At 44.3% G+C, this 14,239-nt stretch overlaps 1 protein-coding gene across 2 annotated transcripts in view; it reads left to right on the top strand.

Annotated features, from left to right (window-relative positions):
* The window catches only part of ACACA (acetyl-CoA carboxylase alpha), a 297,390-nt gene that overhangs the window by 199,916 nt on the left and 83,235 nt on the right, over window positions 1-14,239 (top strand). For both annotated transcript variants that reach the window (XM_055001998.1, XM_055001997.1), the window contains 4 exons: window positions 4,831-5,100; window positions 6,670-6,767; window positions 8,384-8,504; window positions 9,293-9,403. In XM_055001998.1, coding sequence (XP_054857973.1) covers window positions 4,831-5,100; window positions 6,670-6,767; window positions 8,384-8,504; window positions 9,293-9,403 — 600 coding nt within the window. The remainder of the gene's footprint in view (window positions 1-4,830; window positions 5,101-6,669; window positions 6,768-8,383; window positions 8,505-9,292; window positions 9,404-14,239) is intronic.

The raw sequence follows: 14,239 nt of genomic DNA, 5'->3' as shown, positions 1-14,239 counted from the left end.
CTGATCGGAGGCTATGAATAATTCATCTGGTTTGATTTTCCCATCCCGGCCAGTGATACCTTTCAGGCCAAATGGGTTTCTACAGGAGAATAATGGCCTCACTTCTTATGGAAATACTCTGGCACACATCATTTCGCCAACACAAAAACACAGTTAAATTAGACTCTTTGCATCTTCAAGATATATTTTCATCCCCTTCCCTGCTCTTTTCCATTCTCCTTTTCTGTCTTGTTGGCTACACAGAGGCAGCCAATACATTGTTTGGAAAACACACGACTGACTTTTCAGAACTGCGTCTGTGCTGGAAATAGATGTTACACAGCCAGTGTGAGGCTGCTGCTGAAAACAGCAGCCCTGTGCAGCTTTCTGTAATTTCTGGGGATACTCGGTGCTTAATTATCACACACTAAGGTCCCCCACACGGCAGATACTGAAGCGGGGAGTGTGTGGCTCTGAATCTGATAATGCAGTGTGAAGCGCTGTGTTTTCCTAGTCCATGAGACAGACAGGAGAACGTGACATGGAGCTGCTATTCTTTGGCAGCCTCATATTTGTCGTAATATCTAGTTTTAGCCTCTGACATAACTCTGGAAATACTTTCTCCCTTTATTCCTGTGGACTATCTAAGCTGTGAGCTCCTTGTCTGTTTTTCTTTTCTCTTTATAATCTTTTATTTTGCCACTCTTTTAAAGTGTATAACGTGAACTCCTACTTTAAGTCTCAAGCAGTCCAGTCCAGATGCACGATCACCAACGCAGTGCAAGCGAAGCCAAAATGTCACGGCAGTATTTTATCCAGAATTAGACAGGCCAACTTGGGAAGCACGTGGACTCTGATGGACCACTGCTGAGTGGCAGAGTGTGTCATTTCTGTGTATGAACTCTGAGGTGGAACGCCTACCATAGATATGGGCAGTGGAACTCTGTTTTCTGAGTTCTTTAAAGGTGACCCCCATCCTGTACCAGATTAACAGTGAGATCCTAAACAAAGTTACAGTATTCCATGCCCATATGCTTAGAAGGGTGTAACTCTTTTTAGGGTTGCAGTGTAAATGGGCGGATGGCCTGTCTCAGAATTGCCCGATGCAGTCGCTGCTGGTCTGTACTGAAAGGCTGTGAGAGGGAAGCCGGTATGTTGAATGTCCCCTCGCTTTTTTAAAAGCTTTCTTTCACCCAGAAAATGAACACGAGAGAAAAGGCTAGCATAGAATGCTCCTCATGTGCGAATTGTACTAGGAGGTTTCTTTTTGTGTTTTAAATATGGGGAGCGAGCAGGCCTCACTGTGATCTGAAATGTGGCTGTTGCCCAAGAGTAATACCACTTCATTCCACTGATAACGTGGCTCTGCTCTCAGAGCAGAACCACAAGTGACAAAAGGCACAGATTGGACACTTGTTAGCTGCCCTCAAGTTTTGATGGGAAATGTAGGCGTCCTGGTCTTGCAGCTTGGCTCTCTGACTGCTGTCCAACGGACTTTTCAACTGTCACTTGCCCAACATTCCGCCAAGCTGCCTACATTTCCCATCAAAACTTGAGGGGAGCTGGCAAGTGTCCAACCTGTGCCTTTTGTCACTTGTGGCTCTGCTCTCAGTTGAAACCGGGCCCCTTCAAGGCTGAGTTTAGCTGCTGTCCGAGGTCCTGAAATTACCAGCTTAGTCCAAGATTCAAACAGAGCACAAGTCGCATCACGGGCTGTGACACTCCTGACCGTGGTCGTATGGAAGAAAGAGAATTTGGGCACGTGTCATGCAAGGCTGGCAACAGCTGCTTCTGCCAAAATTCTGTCTTCTTCATAAACTGTTAATCCATAAACTGTATGGATCTTAAGCAGCAACTTATTCAGTAAAAATAATATTTAGAGCATATAGGAAACCCCAGTGCCTTCGTAGTAAAGTACAGTGTCTATTCCCTATCACTGTAGTTTACAGGATGTGTCTCTTAAGCATCTACTCTGGCTATGCCCAGTTATTTGATCTTTTGGAGAGGAAGTTATTATTCATATTAATTTTGTATTAGAATACCCATTGATTTTTGAGGATGTTTGCATATTTTAAAACTAACTACCTGTGTCCTGGAATCTAACTGATGGCCAGTGCAAATGTACCCTCCGTGCCCTCGGACTTCTGTTACAAACTGGATGGAGTTCAGTGGATGGAGGCCCTTTGTGACTTTATTTATATTCAGAGATGTGGCATATAGACAACTGCAGATGGACTTATTTTTAGATATTTGGAAACCCTTTTACGGGTGCTATTGTTGTCATCTGTTTATTTCTTTTGTATGTGAGGCTTATATTTTTCTTTTAAAATAAAAAATTAACATGATAGACTTTTACAATAGCAAGAGGTATACGCTCTGTTTCTTTTTTTAAACAGAAGAACTCTTTTTATATTCTGAATCCATACAGGAGAAATGTACTTAAGGCATCAACCTTTACTCAGCAAAAATTGCAAAATCTTGGCCATGACAAAAATGGGAAAGGGGGAGATTAAAGTGTTGAAAGACCGTTGCCTATGCTATCAGTGCCAGACGTTTGCTTTAAAGTCAATCGATACCATGATGCCAGCTCTTGGGAGATTTTTTTTACTCATACTTTGCTTGTTGTCACTGTATTGAACAGTATCATTCAATTTAGGATGATTGTGTTGTTTATTAGGCCCCTAGTAATCCACTCCCTGATTGCAGGCATTTGTGGAGTTTTAGCAACGGTAATTCTTCCCACTGTCAATGGTGCTGTTGTTACTAACACAGTTAATGCTTTGGGGACAACCTAATTGAGAAGTAAAGAGTAAGAGTGAAATGGTGTATTATAGTTTTGTCACTGTTGGTTTCTTCAACGACTTTGGTTCCAAATTGTGGCACAACATACACACAACCGCCACATATTCTACTTGAATCATCTTGCCCTTCCTGGCAAGAATAGAGAGTTTAAGAAAGGCAAGGAAGAGTATGTTCGCGGAGGAGAGAGTGGTTGACGTGGGCTAGACCTTTCCTCGTAGATGGGCAGACAATGGCTACCCTGCTATCAGGAACCAGAGGAAAAAGGAATTGGAAAGGTGCTGGCAGTTTTATAATCCAAAGAGAACACTTAAATTAAGCCTCAACTCTAACAATTGGTACACAGCGGTGGTGTGTTATTTCTTGGCATGTGTTAACAGAACATATCAAGAACTATGTACTTACAGCTGTTCATTAGAATTTGAGATGGGCTTTCGATTATGTGGTTTGTAATTCTAGCCACACAAGTAACCTCTTCTTTTGACCGGAGAGCTTAAGAGAACCTGTAAAAATGACTGTCACGATAGGACAGATTGAGTTCCGAGAGGGAGGGCGTGGCTACTGCAAGAACCTTGAGGGAATGTAGTGCATATTTGTGCACTGTACATGCAGGCATGTGTGCTCCTCCTCTGCCCTCACATCCTTGCTGGTGTCACAGATGGAGCACGTATCCTGTCCTATTATTGCAGCAGAGTCTCTGGATGCAGCAACCCGTTTTTTTCACAGTGCAGAAATGGTTGCTGTTTGGGAAAAAGTAAAGAAACAAACTGGATACAACAGCAAGCGATTTTATCTGTTCAAACTCACCTTCGCCTCACTCGTGTAGAAAGAGGGGTTGGTTGAGCTATTTGAACAGTAAATGGAACGTGTGAGGCATGCTACACCTTCCTTCCACCTGCAGCTTACCTCTTCGCAATGCCGTGGTCCTCTTTTTTCCTTAACCAAACACGAATAGCAGAACTGAACTCCTATGGAGTACTTGGTGAGGAGGCTGTCAGGTGATGAGCATCAAGCCCTGGGATGGTTCAGTGCCCCCTCTCTGCACCTTCCCTTAAAATGAGACTGTGCCTCTGTGTCATTGGGACTGACCAACATTCTAGCACGTCTATCTGCCTCTTTTGTGTCTAGTTTGGTCCATGTGAAACCCAACCTCCTTTTCCCCCTAATGACCTTGGCTTTAGAAAATCAGTACGGTTTCTATATGCCCAGCCCCGCCTCCACCTGCATGAATAGTATGGTATAATGGAATGTTCAGAATTAGACCATTAAAATTTGATCGGGACACAGTTTCTTAGGTATAAAGGGCTATTGCAATAACTGTCGTTGGCCTCATCTCTGGTTTTTGGTTGTTATGTTTGTTTATATGTCTTTACTGAATTATTGTGTTTATTTTATTATTTATTGTTATGGTGCTGTGCCAGTATAAAATATATCTATAAGTAAACAAGCAATAATAAAATTGGTACAAATTGTACAGCGAGCTATATATAAATATAAATAGGCACGTACCTATTTATATACCTAAAGCCCCATGGCGCAGAGTGGTAAGCTGCAGTACTGCATCCCAAGCTCTGCTCACGACCTGAGTTCGATCCCAGCGGAAGCTGGGTTCAGGTAGCCGGCTCAAGGTTGACTCAGCCTTCCGTCCTTCCGAGGTCAGTAAAATAAGTACCCAGTTTCCTGGGGGTAAAGTATAGATGACCGGGGAAGGCAATGGCAAACCACCCTGTAAAAAGTCTGCCAAGAAAACGTCAGGATGCGACGTCCCCCCATGGGTCAGTAATGACTCGGTGCTTGCACAGGGGACTGCCTTTACTTTAAATACCTAAAAGAGACCTGCAAGCAAACATCATTAATTTGCAAATGTGAGAATTATGTATATATAATTTATTTTAGATGTTTTTAATGTTGAAATGTTTTGATGTTTGCTACCTTGAGGACCCTATTTGAGTAGGAAAGCAGCACAGAAATAATTTTAAATAAATAAATATCTCTGTGGGATAGAAATTCACCAAGTCTAGGGAATTCAATGATCTCTCTCTATTAATGCAGATTGGCATGGTAGCATGGCGAATGACTCTCAAGACCCCTGAGTATCCGGAAGGACGGGATATTGTAGTAATTAGCAATGATATCACATATCGGATCGGATCCTTTGGACCCCAAGAGGATCTACTGTATCTTAGGGCATCGGAGCTTGCTCGGTTACAGGGCATTCCCCGAATCTACGTGGCTGCCAACAGTGGCGCTAGAATCGGTTTGGCTGAGGAGATCCGCCACATGTTCCACGTTTCTTGGGAAGACCCCGGCGACCCTTATAAGGTAAGAATGTGAGGGATGGCGTATGATCAGTGCCACATACACCATGTTGATGCGCTCTTGATTTCGGGAGGAAAGTGGCTTAAATTTGATGCTGGTAAATATCTAATAAGCTAAATCTGGAGGGGGAGGAAAGAAGCATAAAGAGAGAGAAGAACAGGGGGCAGATGGTGAGATTTGGAACATTAAGGAAGGGCATGAGGAGAAACATAGGTGAGTGAGGCAGTGAATTCCAAACCCTTTCCCGTGGGACCTGTGTTTATTTCCTCCCTCAACACCAAAGCTTCTTTGGGCAATGCTCAGGACTTCCTTTGGAGTTGTTGAGCACCAGCTGCACTGGCTTTCAATGGAATTCTTGATCAAGTTCAGGGTTCAAGGTTCTAGTTCTGACCTTTAAAGCCCTTAGAGGATTGGGACCAGTATACTGAGCAGTTCGCTCAGTAGGGAAACATCTACTGGTGGTCCCTGGCTCCAAGAAGTTCCATCTTGCCTCAACCAGGGCCTGGGCCTTTTCGGCCCTGGCCCCAACCTGGTGGAACTCTCTGTCTGAGACAACTCGGGCCCGGCGGGATTTATTATCATTCCACTGTGTCTGTAAGATGGAGATGTTCCGCCAGGCCTTTGGTGGTTGAGGCAAACAGGTCTCCTTTTCGGCCTCCTACTGGGGTGGGGGGAGGTTCCCCTCCTGGCTTCTGTTCTATCTGCTGTTTGCCATCGGCCACCATGGGCCCAACAATTATGTGGGACTGTGCAATGAGCTGCTGAGAGTGTGTTATGGACTTTTTATGCTGCCAGTTTTAAATGTTTTAATTTTACACGTTCTATATTTAATTGTTATACTGTACACTATTGCATTTTAATCTGGATGTGATCTGCTCTGAGCCTGTGTGCAGGGAGAGCAGACAATAAATTGAATAAATAAATAAATAAGGTTAGGGAAAACGTCTTTAAACTTGCTTGCTGGCCATAGAGCCATTTAAACAGCATCTTCCTTACCTTTTTTCCTGGACACCTTGACTATGGTGAATTGAGGGCTACAGCAACCCCAATTCCCCCCCAAACAGGTTTTTGTTTTTTTTACTTTTCTGGGCTCTTAAAAATCCTTCTTAAAAAAAAAAACTTGTAGATTTTTCTCCAGCCCCCCGGTCTTACCCTAGGTGTCCCAATAGTGTGGATTTTTTTTATCCCCATAGTGGAGGCCACTGAAGGAAATGGGAAAACTTTTCACTCTCCTTTCACTGTTGTGAATGTAACAACAACAATATTCAATTTATATATTGCCCTTCAAGACAACTTAACGCCCACTCAGAGCGGTTTCAAAATGTGTTATGATTATTCTCATGACAATCACCTTGTGAGGTGGGTGGGGCTGAGAGAGCTCCGAGAAGCTGTGACTGACCCAAGGTCCCCCAGCTGGCTTCAAGAGGAGGAGTGAGGAATCAAACCTGGCTCTCCAGATTAGAGTCCTGCCGCTCTTAACCATTACACCAAACTGGCTCTAATATATAGCAATGATTCTCTTCCAGCAACCCAATCACAGGGGTTTACTTGTTATCTCATTTTCCCCCCTAGGGGTTCAAATATTTGTACCTGACTCCGCAGGATTATAAGAAAGTCAGTGCCTTGAACTCAGTACACTGTGAGCATGTTGAAGATGAAGGAGAATCCAGGTAAGCGAAACCCCTGGGCTTTTAAAACAGATCCTCTCTCCGAGCACCACGTTAAGTATTCTGGATGTTCTGCCGGTGGTGAGCTGAATTGAACCTTACAAAAGTATGTTCAATGGGCATTCCAGGTATGGTTGGCAGCCCCATGATACAGCCAACCTACTGAAGCTAATCCAGGCTGGATGTCGTCTATGCCGGGTTGGTAGAGCTCCTTGGCCCTCCATATAGTCTGCCAGACTTCTCAGACAGAAGGAAGCATGGATATAAATGCAGCTAATAAATAAGTCGTTATCATTCCCACTATTACAGACGAGAAATCAATGACGAGCAAGAAGTTTCCTTGTTCCTGTGGGGCATGGAGGAGCTGAGGTCTTGCGCAGCAGTTTTTGCTGCACTCAAGGGGAGCTTCTTCCAGTCTGCACCCACACTGGGAGTCTCTCTGTGCACATGACTTGGTGCATATATCCTCACAGTGAAGCAGAGCTCTTTATGCATAGTGGAGCCCTGTGCAATCCTGACTGAAGGGGCATGCGACCCCCCCCCCACCAAGGCCACTGAGCAAGTGTTGCAGAGCAGGAACCCTACTTGGACAAACTTGCAGCCAGATGCACACATTTACCCTTCGGGTCGCATTGGTGTTTACTGAGACACTTTGTACAGAGGCTAAACTAATTGGAGGGAGAAAAGCCTCTTCGCTATGTACTGAAGCCAGGAGATGCTTTTCATGATCTGTTGTTTGGGGTGGGTTGATGGAAGGGAGAGCTTTTAGGCCAATCATTCCTCTTGTTGGCAATACAAAAAGAGCAGGCCTGACATGAGACCAGACTGATACCGGGAACAAAGGAAGTGGGTGGTTAGTGGCAGGAGCCTCTGGGGAAGGTTTGTGCCATTGTGGAAGAGTTTTGCACGCCAAGTCTCGCGTCACATAGTGGTGAAAATGTTGGTCTAGGGCTGAGGAGATGCAGATTAAAATTCCTCCTTTGCCGTGAAGCTGTCATGTAATAAACCAAAGAAGGCTGAGGAATAGATAAAATCTATGACAACAACATATACAATCTGTTCCTCACCCGTTTTTGATTTGTTGGGTATATTGGTTGTAGATTTATTTCCCCCTTTAAGGTTTGTTTGAGGCTTACCTGTGCCAGTCACCTGTTTCTCAGCCTAGTCTAATTCAGAGGATTGTGGTTAGAGAAGCAGAGATGCTTGGCGGGAGACAGATGTCCTAAATGGGTAGATCTAGCCTGGAAAATAGACTGAAGCCAAGACTGGGAATATAAACCCTGCTGAGTGCACAAAATCAGCCACAATAAAGTGTGACTTTGCTCATGAGCCCACAACAGAGATGGGGGACACCACTGTGTGTGTGTGTGTGTGTGTGTGTATTGTGTGTATGTGCTCAAGAACTATAAGTGAACGAAGCTTGTCTCAGTCTGAATCCAGCCACTCATTTGCCACTCATAGTCCTGTTAAGAATTGTGTGTGGCCTTTGGATCACATTGCTATAAGAAATCATGTCAACTGTGGCTCTGCGGCAGCTGACATTCTGGCTCTACACTGTGCTGTTTCTCCAAGAATTTAGAGCTATAATCCCATGACCCCTCTCTTCCTCTTTTCCTCAGGTACAAAATTACAGATATTATTGGGAAGGAAGAAGGTCTTGGAACGGAGAACCTTCGGGGATCTGGCATGATTGCGGGAGAATCGTCATTGGCATACGAAGAAATTATCACTATCAACCTGGTAATCCATGTTTTTAACCGTGAAACTCTGGCTCAGTCCATTGTCTTCTGTCCCTGCTAGCTGAAGCACAGGCAAAGCTCTTCTTGGCCAGAGCCCTTCTTTTATTTCAGCTGCTCACGGCTGGTTGCCTGTGTCTTCCCTTATTGCAGAACCTCCTATTACACAAGGCAAGAGATTTTACACAGCCGCCTCCATTCATTGGTAGAAAGTTGAACATACCTGCAATCATCAAAATGTGTGTGCCGGAGCTGCAAACTAGTGTCTGTTTGTGGAGAAATCTGTTGGGGTAGTGGCTGATTACAGGCAGTATGGCAAGCCTTTGGCAGGCTGGATTTTGACCCCCAGTGCCCCTCTGCCTGTAGCTTTTTCCTGCTGTAGGATTTCTAAGGGTCAAATCCATTTGGTTGTTCCACTATCGTATATAATATCCAAGAAGCAGCCCAAGGTTCTAGCCTCACAGACATTTGACCAGAGCAGTAACTCGTACAGAGATGCGAGTGTGGAGTTTCCTTTCAGGATAAGTAATTCTGATAATTAGTCTGCATTTGGGGATAACTGAATGAACCAATTCACTGTGCACAGTTCCCCAGCCTAATAAAATGAAAAATTGCAAAGAGGTGAGGCAAGAGCAATAAATCGTCCAGAGACGTAGAAGGGAGTCCTCCTCCGGTAGATTAGGATTTGGGGTTTGGATCAGTCCCAGAACCCTGTTGCAGGCACGTCGGTCCTTTCAGTTCTCGCCAAATTTCAGCACTACGGAAATGAAGCAGACGCCGTTCCTCTTTCAGGTGACTTGTCGGGCGATCGGAATTGGGGCCTACCTTGTCCGGCTGGGCCAGAGGACGATCCAAGTGGAAAATTCACATATCATCTTGACTGGAGCTGGAGCCCTTAACAAAGTAAGTGTATTCTCCCATGTTTTTAAATCTGGAATGAGGTCTTCCCCCCCACCCCTCACCTCCGATGCTTATTGGTGGAAGTTGGCCTACTTTTTGGTCTGCGTAGCCAAATTTGACTGGATTGATAAATACCACCTCTTTGCAATTCAGACTTTTGCCCAGCTTAGTTGGTGATGGGTGACCAGCAAGAAATTGGCTCACTGGTGGTAGATTAATTAATTGGTTAACAGGCGGCATCATTGATACCCTCACTAGGGTGAGAAAAAGGCTGGATTGCTACCTTCTTTGAAGGAACGGGTGACGAGGGCCAGAAATCACCAGCTGCCAGGGAGAGCCCTGCCCATTCAGAATTGGTGGAACGATCTATCTTGAATTGTAGGGATTTGTGTAGAGATGAAATATCAGAGGTGGGTAGGAGCAGGACCTTTTCTGTGTTGGCCCTAAATAAGCTACTGGAGTAAGTAACTTACAATACATATAAACCAGTTCAGGCCATCATAGAAAGACATGGCCATCTTCTGTCTAATATTCCTAAATAAGCTATCCACAGAGAGTCCCCCCCCCCCCCCGCTTTTTGCTAGCTTGCTTCATTTATAGGCTGCCTTTCTCACTGAGGCTCCAGTTGGATTACAAAATATAAAAACAATTTGGACAGAATAAGACATCCAATAAACAGTAGGACTGCGATCACATTTTAAAGCGCCTTTTCCATAGAGAAATGTCTGGTACAGCTCTTTAAATTAGCATACTGGTGTTTGCCAGCTGTTGTTTCTTTTTTATTTCAGCTGATACTGGATTTTAAGGTGGTGATTGGGATAAATGCATGATTTTACACATTTTATTCAATTTTGATTTGTTTATTCTCATTGCTTTTTCATTTTATTTTTATTTATTTAAGTATTTCTACCCTGCTTAACTAATACTCTTAAGATGGTCTACAGCACTCTTTTCAAATCAAGAAATCAATATAAAAACAAACCATAATAAATCTCTCATGGATGGAGCAGGCTGAATTTAACTGTAGATTCTGAACTAAATTCTGTCAGATGCCTAGGTAAACAATACCTATTTTCACCTGAGACCTAAACATCTGCACAATGGGAGAGGGAGTCCCACCAAAGTGGTGCCTTCATCCTGTCCCCAGGTAGTGGCCAAGCTGTGTGGTCCCCTGCGAGTGGATGTGCAGGGATCATCTCGACTACCAAACAGATTTGTCTCATAATCGATCATTTCTTCAGTTACCCTCGTCTCCTAGGGCAAAGTATTCTTTATGCTAGTCTAAATTTTTTAAATCTTGCTTTCTTTTAAATAGTTGCAAGGTGCTTTGAAAACAACACATAGGTGCTCCGAACAAATAAATAGTTAAAAAGTCATAGTGTTAGTATTTTTGGGAGGAGCACATTTTCCTGTATGAGGCCCACTTGTCTCTTTAGGTCATCCTTCCGAGCCCTGTTCCAGATTTCTTCTGCTGCAGACATTAACATCTCTCATGCTGGTTGCTCCATTTTTAGGGGACAACCTCCCCCCAAAGATGTCCAGTTTCTTTTTGTCATTTCAGGCATTTGGGTTCTTTTGCAGTGCTTATGTGTTTATTGTATTTGGTTTTGTTGTTGTGTTTTCAGCATAGAGAGTAATTGGGATGAAAGTGTTGTTTTTTAAAAAATGTTTGTTTCCAGGACGATCATGCGTTTGGTACATACACTCAGCACTGTTTTTTGTAAAAATCTTGTGACTTTATCTGGTTTTTAAAAGAAGTTGTGATAACTTGTTTGGGGTGTTTAATTCTTTTTTTTTTTTTTTGCAAAATTTTTTATTTTTAATATCTAACATAGAAAACTACAAAAGACGACAAAGATATAAGGGAAAAAGGGGGGACTGGGGAAAAGGGAAGAGCAACATATGAACAAAAAACGCACACTACTCTACATGTCTTGTATTCCCTTCATGCTGCAATTTTTCTTTAAAGTTAACTTTCTAATATGCTATCAGATTGGTAGATCTTATACAATACAGACTATATTCAGGATCAGGTCTTCTTCCCCCCCCCCCCCCCCGCGTCTCGGTCTTAGTTCTCTCTGCGCAGCTACAATAGCTGCGCTCGTTCTCTCCTCCCCCCCCACTTTCCCCTTCAGACTTTGAACTTTCTTCTTGCTGAAACTCCTGATGGTTGAACAAAAAGTCTGTCAGCTGTACTTCCGATGTAATCTTGTAGGTTTGATCCTTATATCTGAACCAGACGCCTTCCGGAAACAACCATTTGTATTTTACATCACATTTCCTCAGGAAAGCCGCAAGTCTTTTATACTTAAATCTTCTTTTACGAGCCAGAAATGGAACATCCTTCAATATTTTAACCTTGTTGCCCAAATAATCCAAGTCCACATTGTACGAATTATATGATGGTGTCCCGCGTCTTCTTAGATGAAAAGTCAATAATGATCTCGCGAGGCAGCTGACGCTTCATTACATACTTTGAAGATGTTCGCCGGACTTCCAAAATATCGCTTTTTAACTCTTCTTTAGTTGCCTTTGCGAATGACGCCAAAAGTCCCGACACCAAATCTTTTAAATTTTCACTTTGCTCCTCTTTTACATTCTGAAGACGCAGTACCGTTTGGGCACGGTCCACTTGTAATCCTATTATTTGATTCTCCAAGAGCTTCACTTCTTTACTTGTTGCTTTCATGAGTACTACGTTTTCGTGTGCAGACTGCTCTGCTCCAGACGCTGTTTCTTTAATGGTTTTCACTTCGCTTTCCACTGAATCAACCTTTTGCCCCATTTCATTTAACTTCGCTACAAAGGGCTGCACAGCTTCAAAGACTGCTCGTCTTACCGTCTCTTCCAAAGTTTCCCCCTTCCCCTGTAACATCGCCATCACCGATTTACTCATTGCAGGGCTCTGCTTTTTCGTCGCCATCTTAGGGGGGGCGGGGCACCAGCTAAGTTCCGAAACTCCGTGAAGGGGAAGAAATCCGCACCTTCTTAGCTTCAACTCCCACCAATCCTTCACATACGCTTAGAAATCAGAAGGGATTTGCTTACTTACAGGTTTTCACCTTAAATCTGCTTATTGCCGTTCTCCATGGCCCGGCTGCACGCGATGTGCTGCGCAAGTCTGCCGGCCTCCGTTGGAGCAAACGGGCAATTTACCCCCTGCATTGCTTTCGGGGGGTTCTTCCCGCCGCGCTCCGGACCCTTGCTCCCTCACTGGGAGTCCTGGGGGTTAACCCTCGCGAGTCAACCGCCCGGTCAGGCTGCTCGGACGTTTCCTCCTGGACCTGCGGAGAGGAGCGTCCGACATGGCTGGGAAAATGAAACCGAATCTGGGGTGTTTAATTCTTAATACCTCTGTCTGATTCCCACGGTGTAATGTGGGAGTTAGAGTCAGACTGCGATCTGGGAGACCGAGGCTTGGATCCCCACTCTGCTATGGAAGCTTGCTTGGCGACCTCGGAGTTAGTCAAACACTCTCAGCACAACCTACTTCACAGGGTTGTTGTGCAGCTAAAATGGAGAAGAGGAGAATGATGTAAGCTGCTTTGGGTTGTCAGAGCTTGGCAGGTAGAATCCCCCAAGTTCTCCACAGGAATCACACAGGTGTATTGGTTGAAGGAACTTTATTAGAGATCCATCAAGGTGCTCAGACAAGTGAATTGGCAGAAGTGACGTAACTGGGGTTGGTGATGTTAGTTATAGGGAACGTTCCTGCCATCAGGATAAGGGCCGTTAAAGTTTTTGGGTGCGAAAGAGCCAGGGGGGTTGTCAGGGAGAAGCAAGGTTTAGGCGAGACAGAACAAAGAATGAAATCATCTCAGTTCCCAAGAAAGATGCATTTCGAGCTGGCCACAGCCGGCATTCAAGGACACTTCTGGAAACAGTGGGGAAAGAGAAAGTAAATACTTGTGAGATAACCTACTGGCTTAACATCAATAAGAAACTTCTCATGCCCTCAGAGGACCAGTACAGAAAGCAGCATACATTCATGGCAGATATGCAGACATGCATATATGACATGGGTCCTTGTTGGGGAGAATGGCCGGGTAAAAATTGGCTAAATAAATATCAGAAGCTTCACGTTCACCCTGGCCTGTCCCCATGGCTACCCAAGGCCATGGTGGGGCATGAATAAGCATATAGGTTTGTGGTTTGCCGAATGACATCTGTCCTCTTTGTTACTCAAGGGCCAATCCTCATATTATGAAAGACCTTGTATTATAAGGATCAGTGAGATGCTTGTCTCTTCCTGTTATTATAGTACTGGAAGGAGCCGGGACATACACAGAGGCAGGAATGACCTTCTTTGCTTTGTTAGGCAGCGTAGCATACTGACAGACCTGCCAATGAAATAGTTCCTGGTTTCTCCGCCATGAATTTACTAAGACACCTTCAATGCAAGCTATTCCTGACTGTTTGCAGTAGTAAGAGCATGTCTTGGTTCAAACACAATGCCAAACTATGGTTTGCTGCTAGAGGAGCCTTGCTCCCTCTCCTCACATGCTTCCTCTAAGTAGTTGTTTCCTGTTATGTGCAAACCATAGTTTACACTTGCACTGGCAAACTACAGTTTATGTTTCCTCCCCACACTGGGATTTGCAAGTCTGGACTTGAAAGCTTGCCAGTTGAGTTGTAAGAGCATCTTACGGTTTGTGCTAAACAGGAAGCAGCAAACTAAATTGAACACTGGAAGGGAGGAGGGAGAATGTGAACACAGAGCTTATACCGTATTCCATATTTGGAGGCTGTAAACCTCTGGATTCCAGTCCAAGGAGGTGACATCAGGAGGGCTTTGGCTTTTATGCCGTTTGTTGGCCCTCTAGGGCAACTGGTTGACCC

The sequence above is a fragment of the Eublepharis macularius genome, chromosome 17 (genome assembly GCF_028583425.1).
Source record: "Eublepharis macularius isolate TG4126 chromosome 17, MPM_Emac_v1.0, whole genome shotgun sequence".
Classification (NCBI taxonomy): domain Eukaryota; kingdom Metazoa; phylum Chordata; class Lepidosauria; order Squamata; family Eublepharidae; genus Eublepharis; species Eublepharis macularius.
The sequence above is the reverse complement of the archived record's forward strand: the minus strand, read 5'-3'. Positions and strand labels throughout refer to the sequence as shown.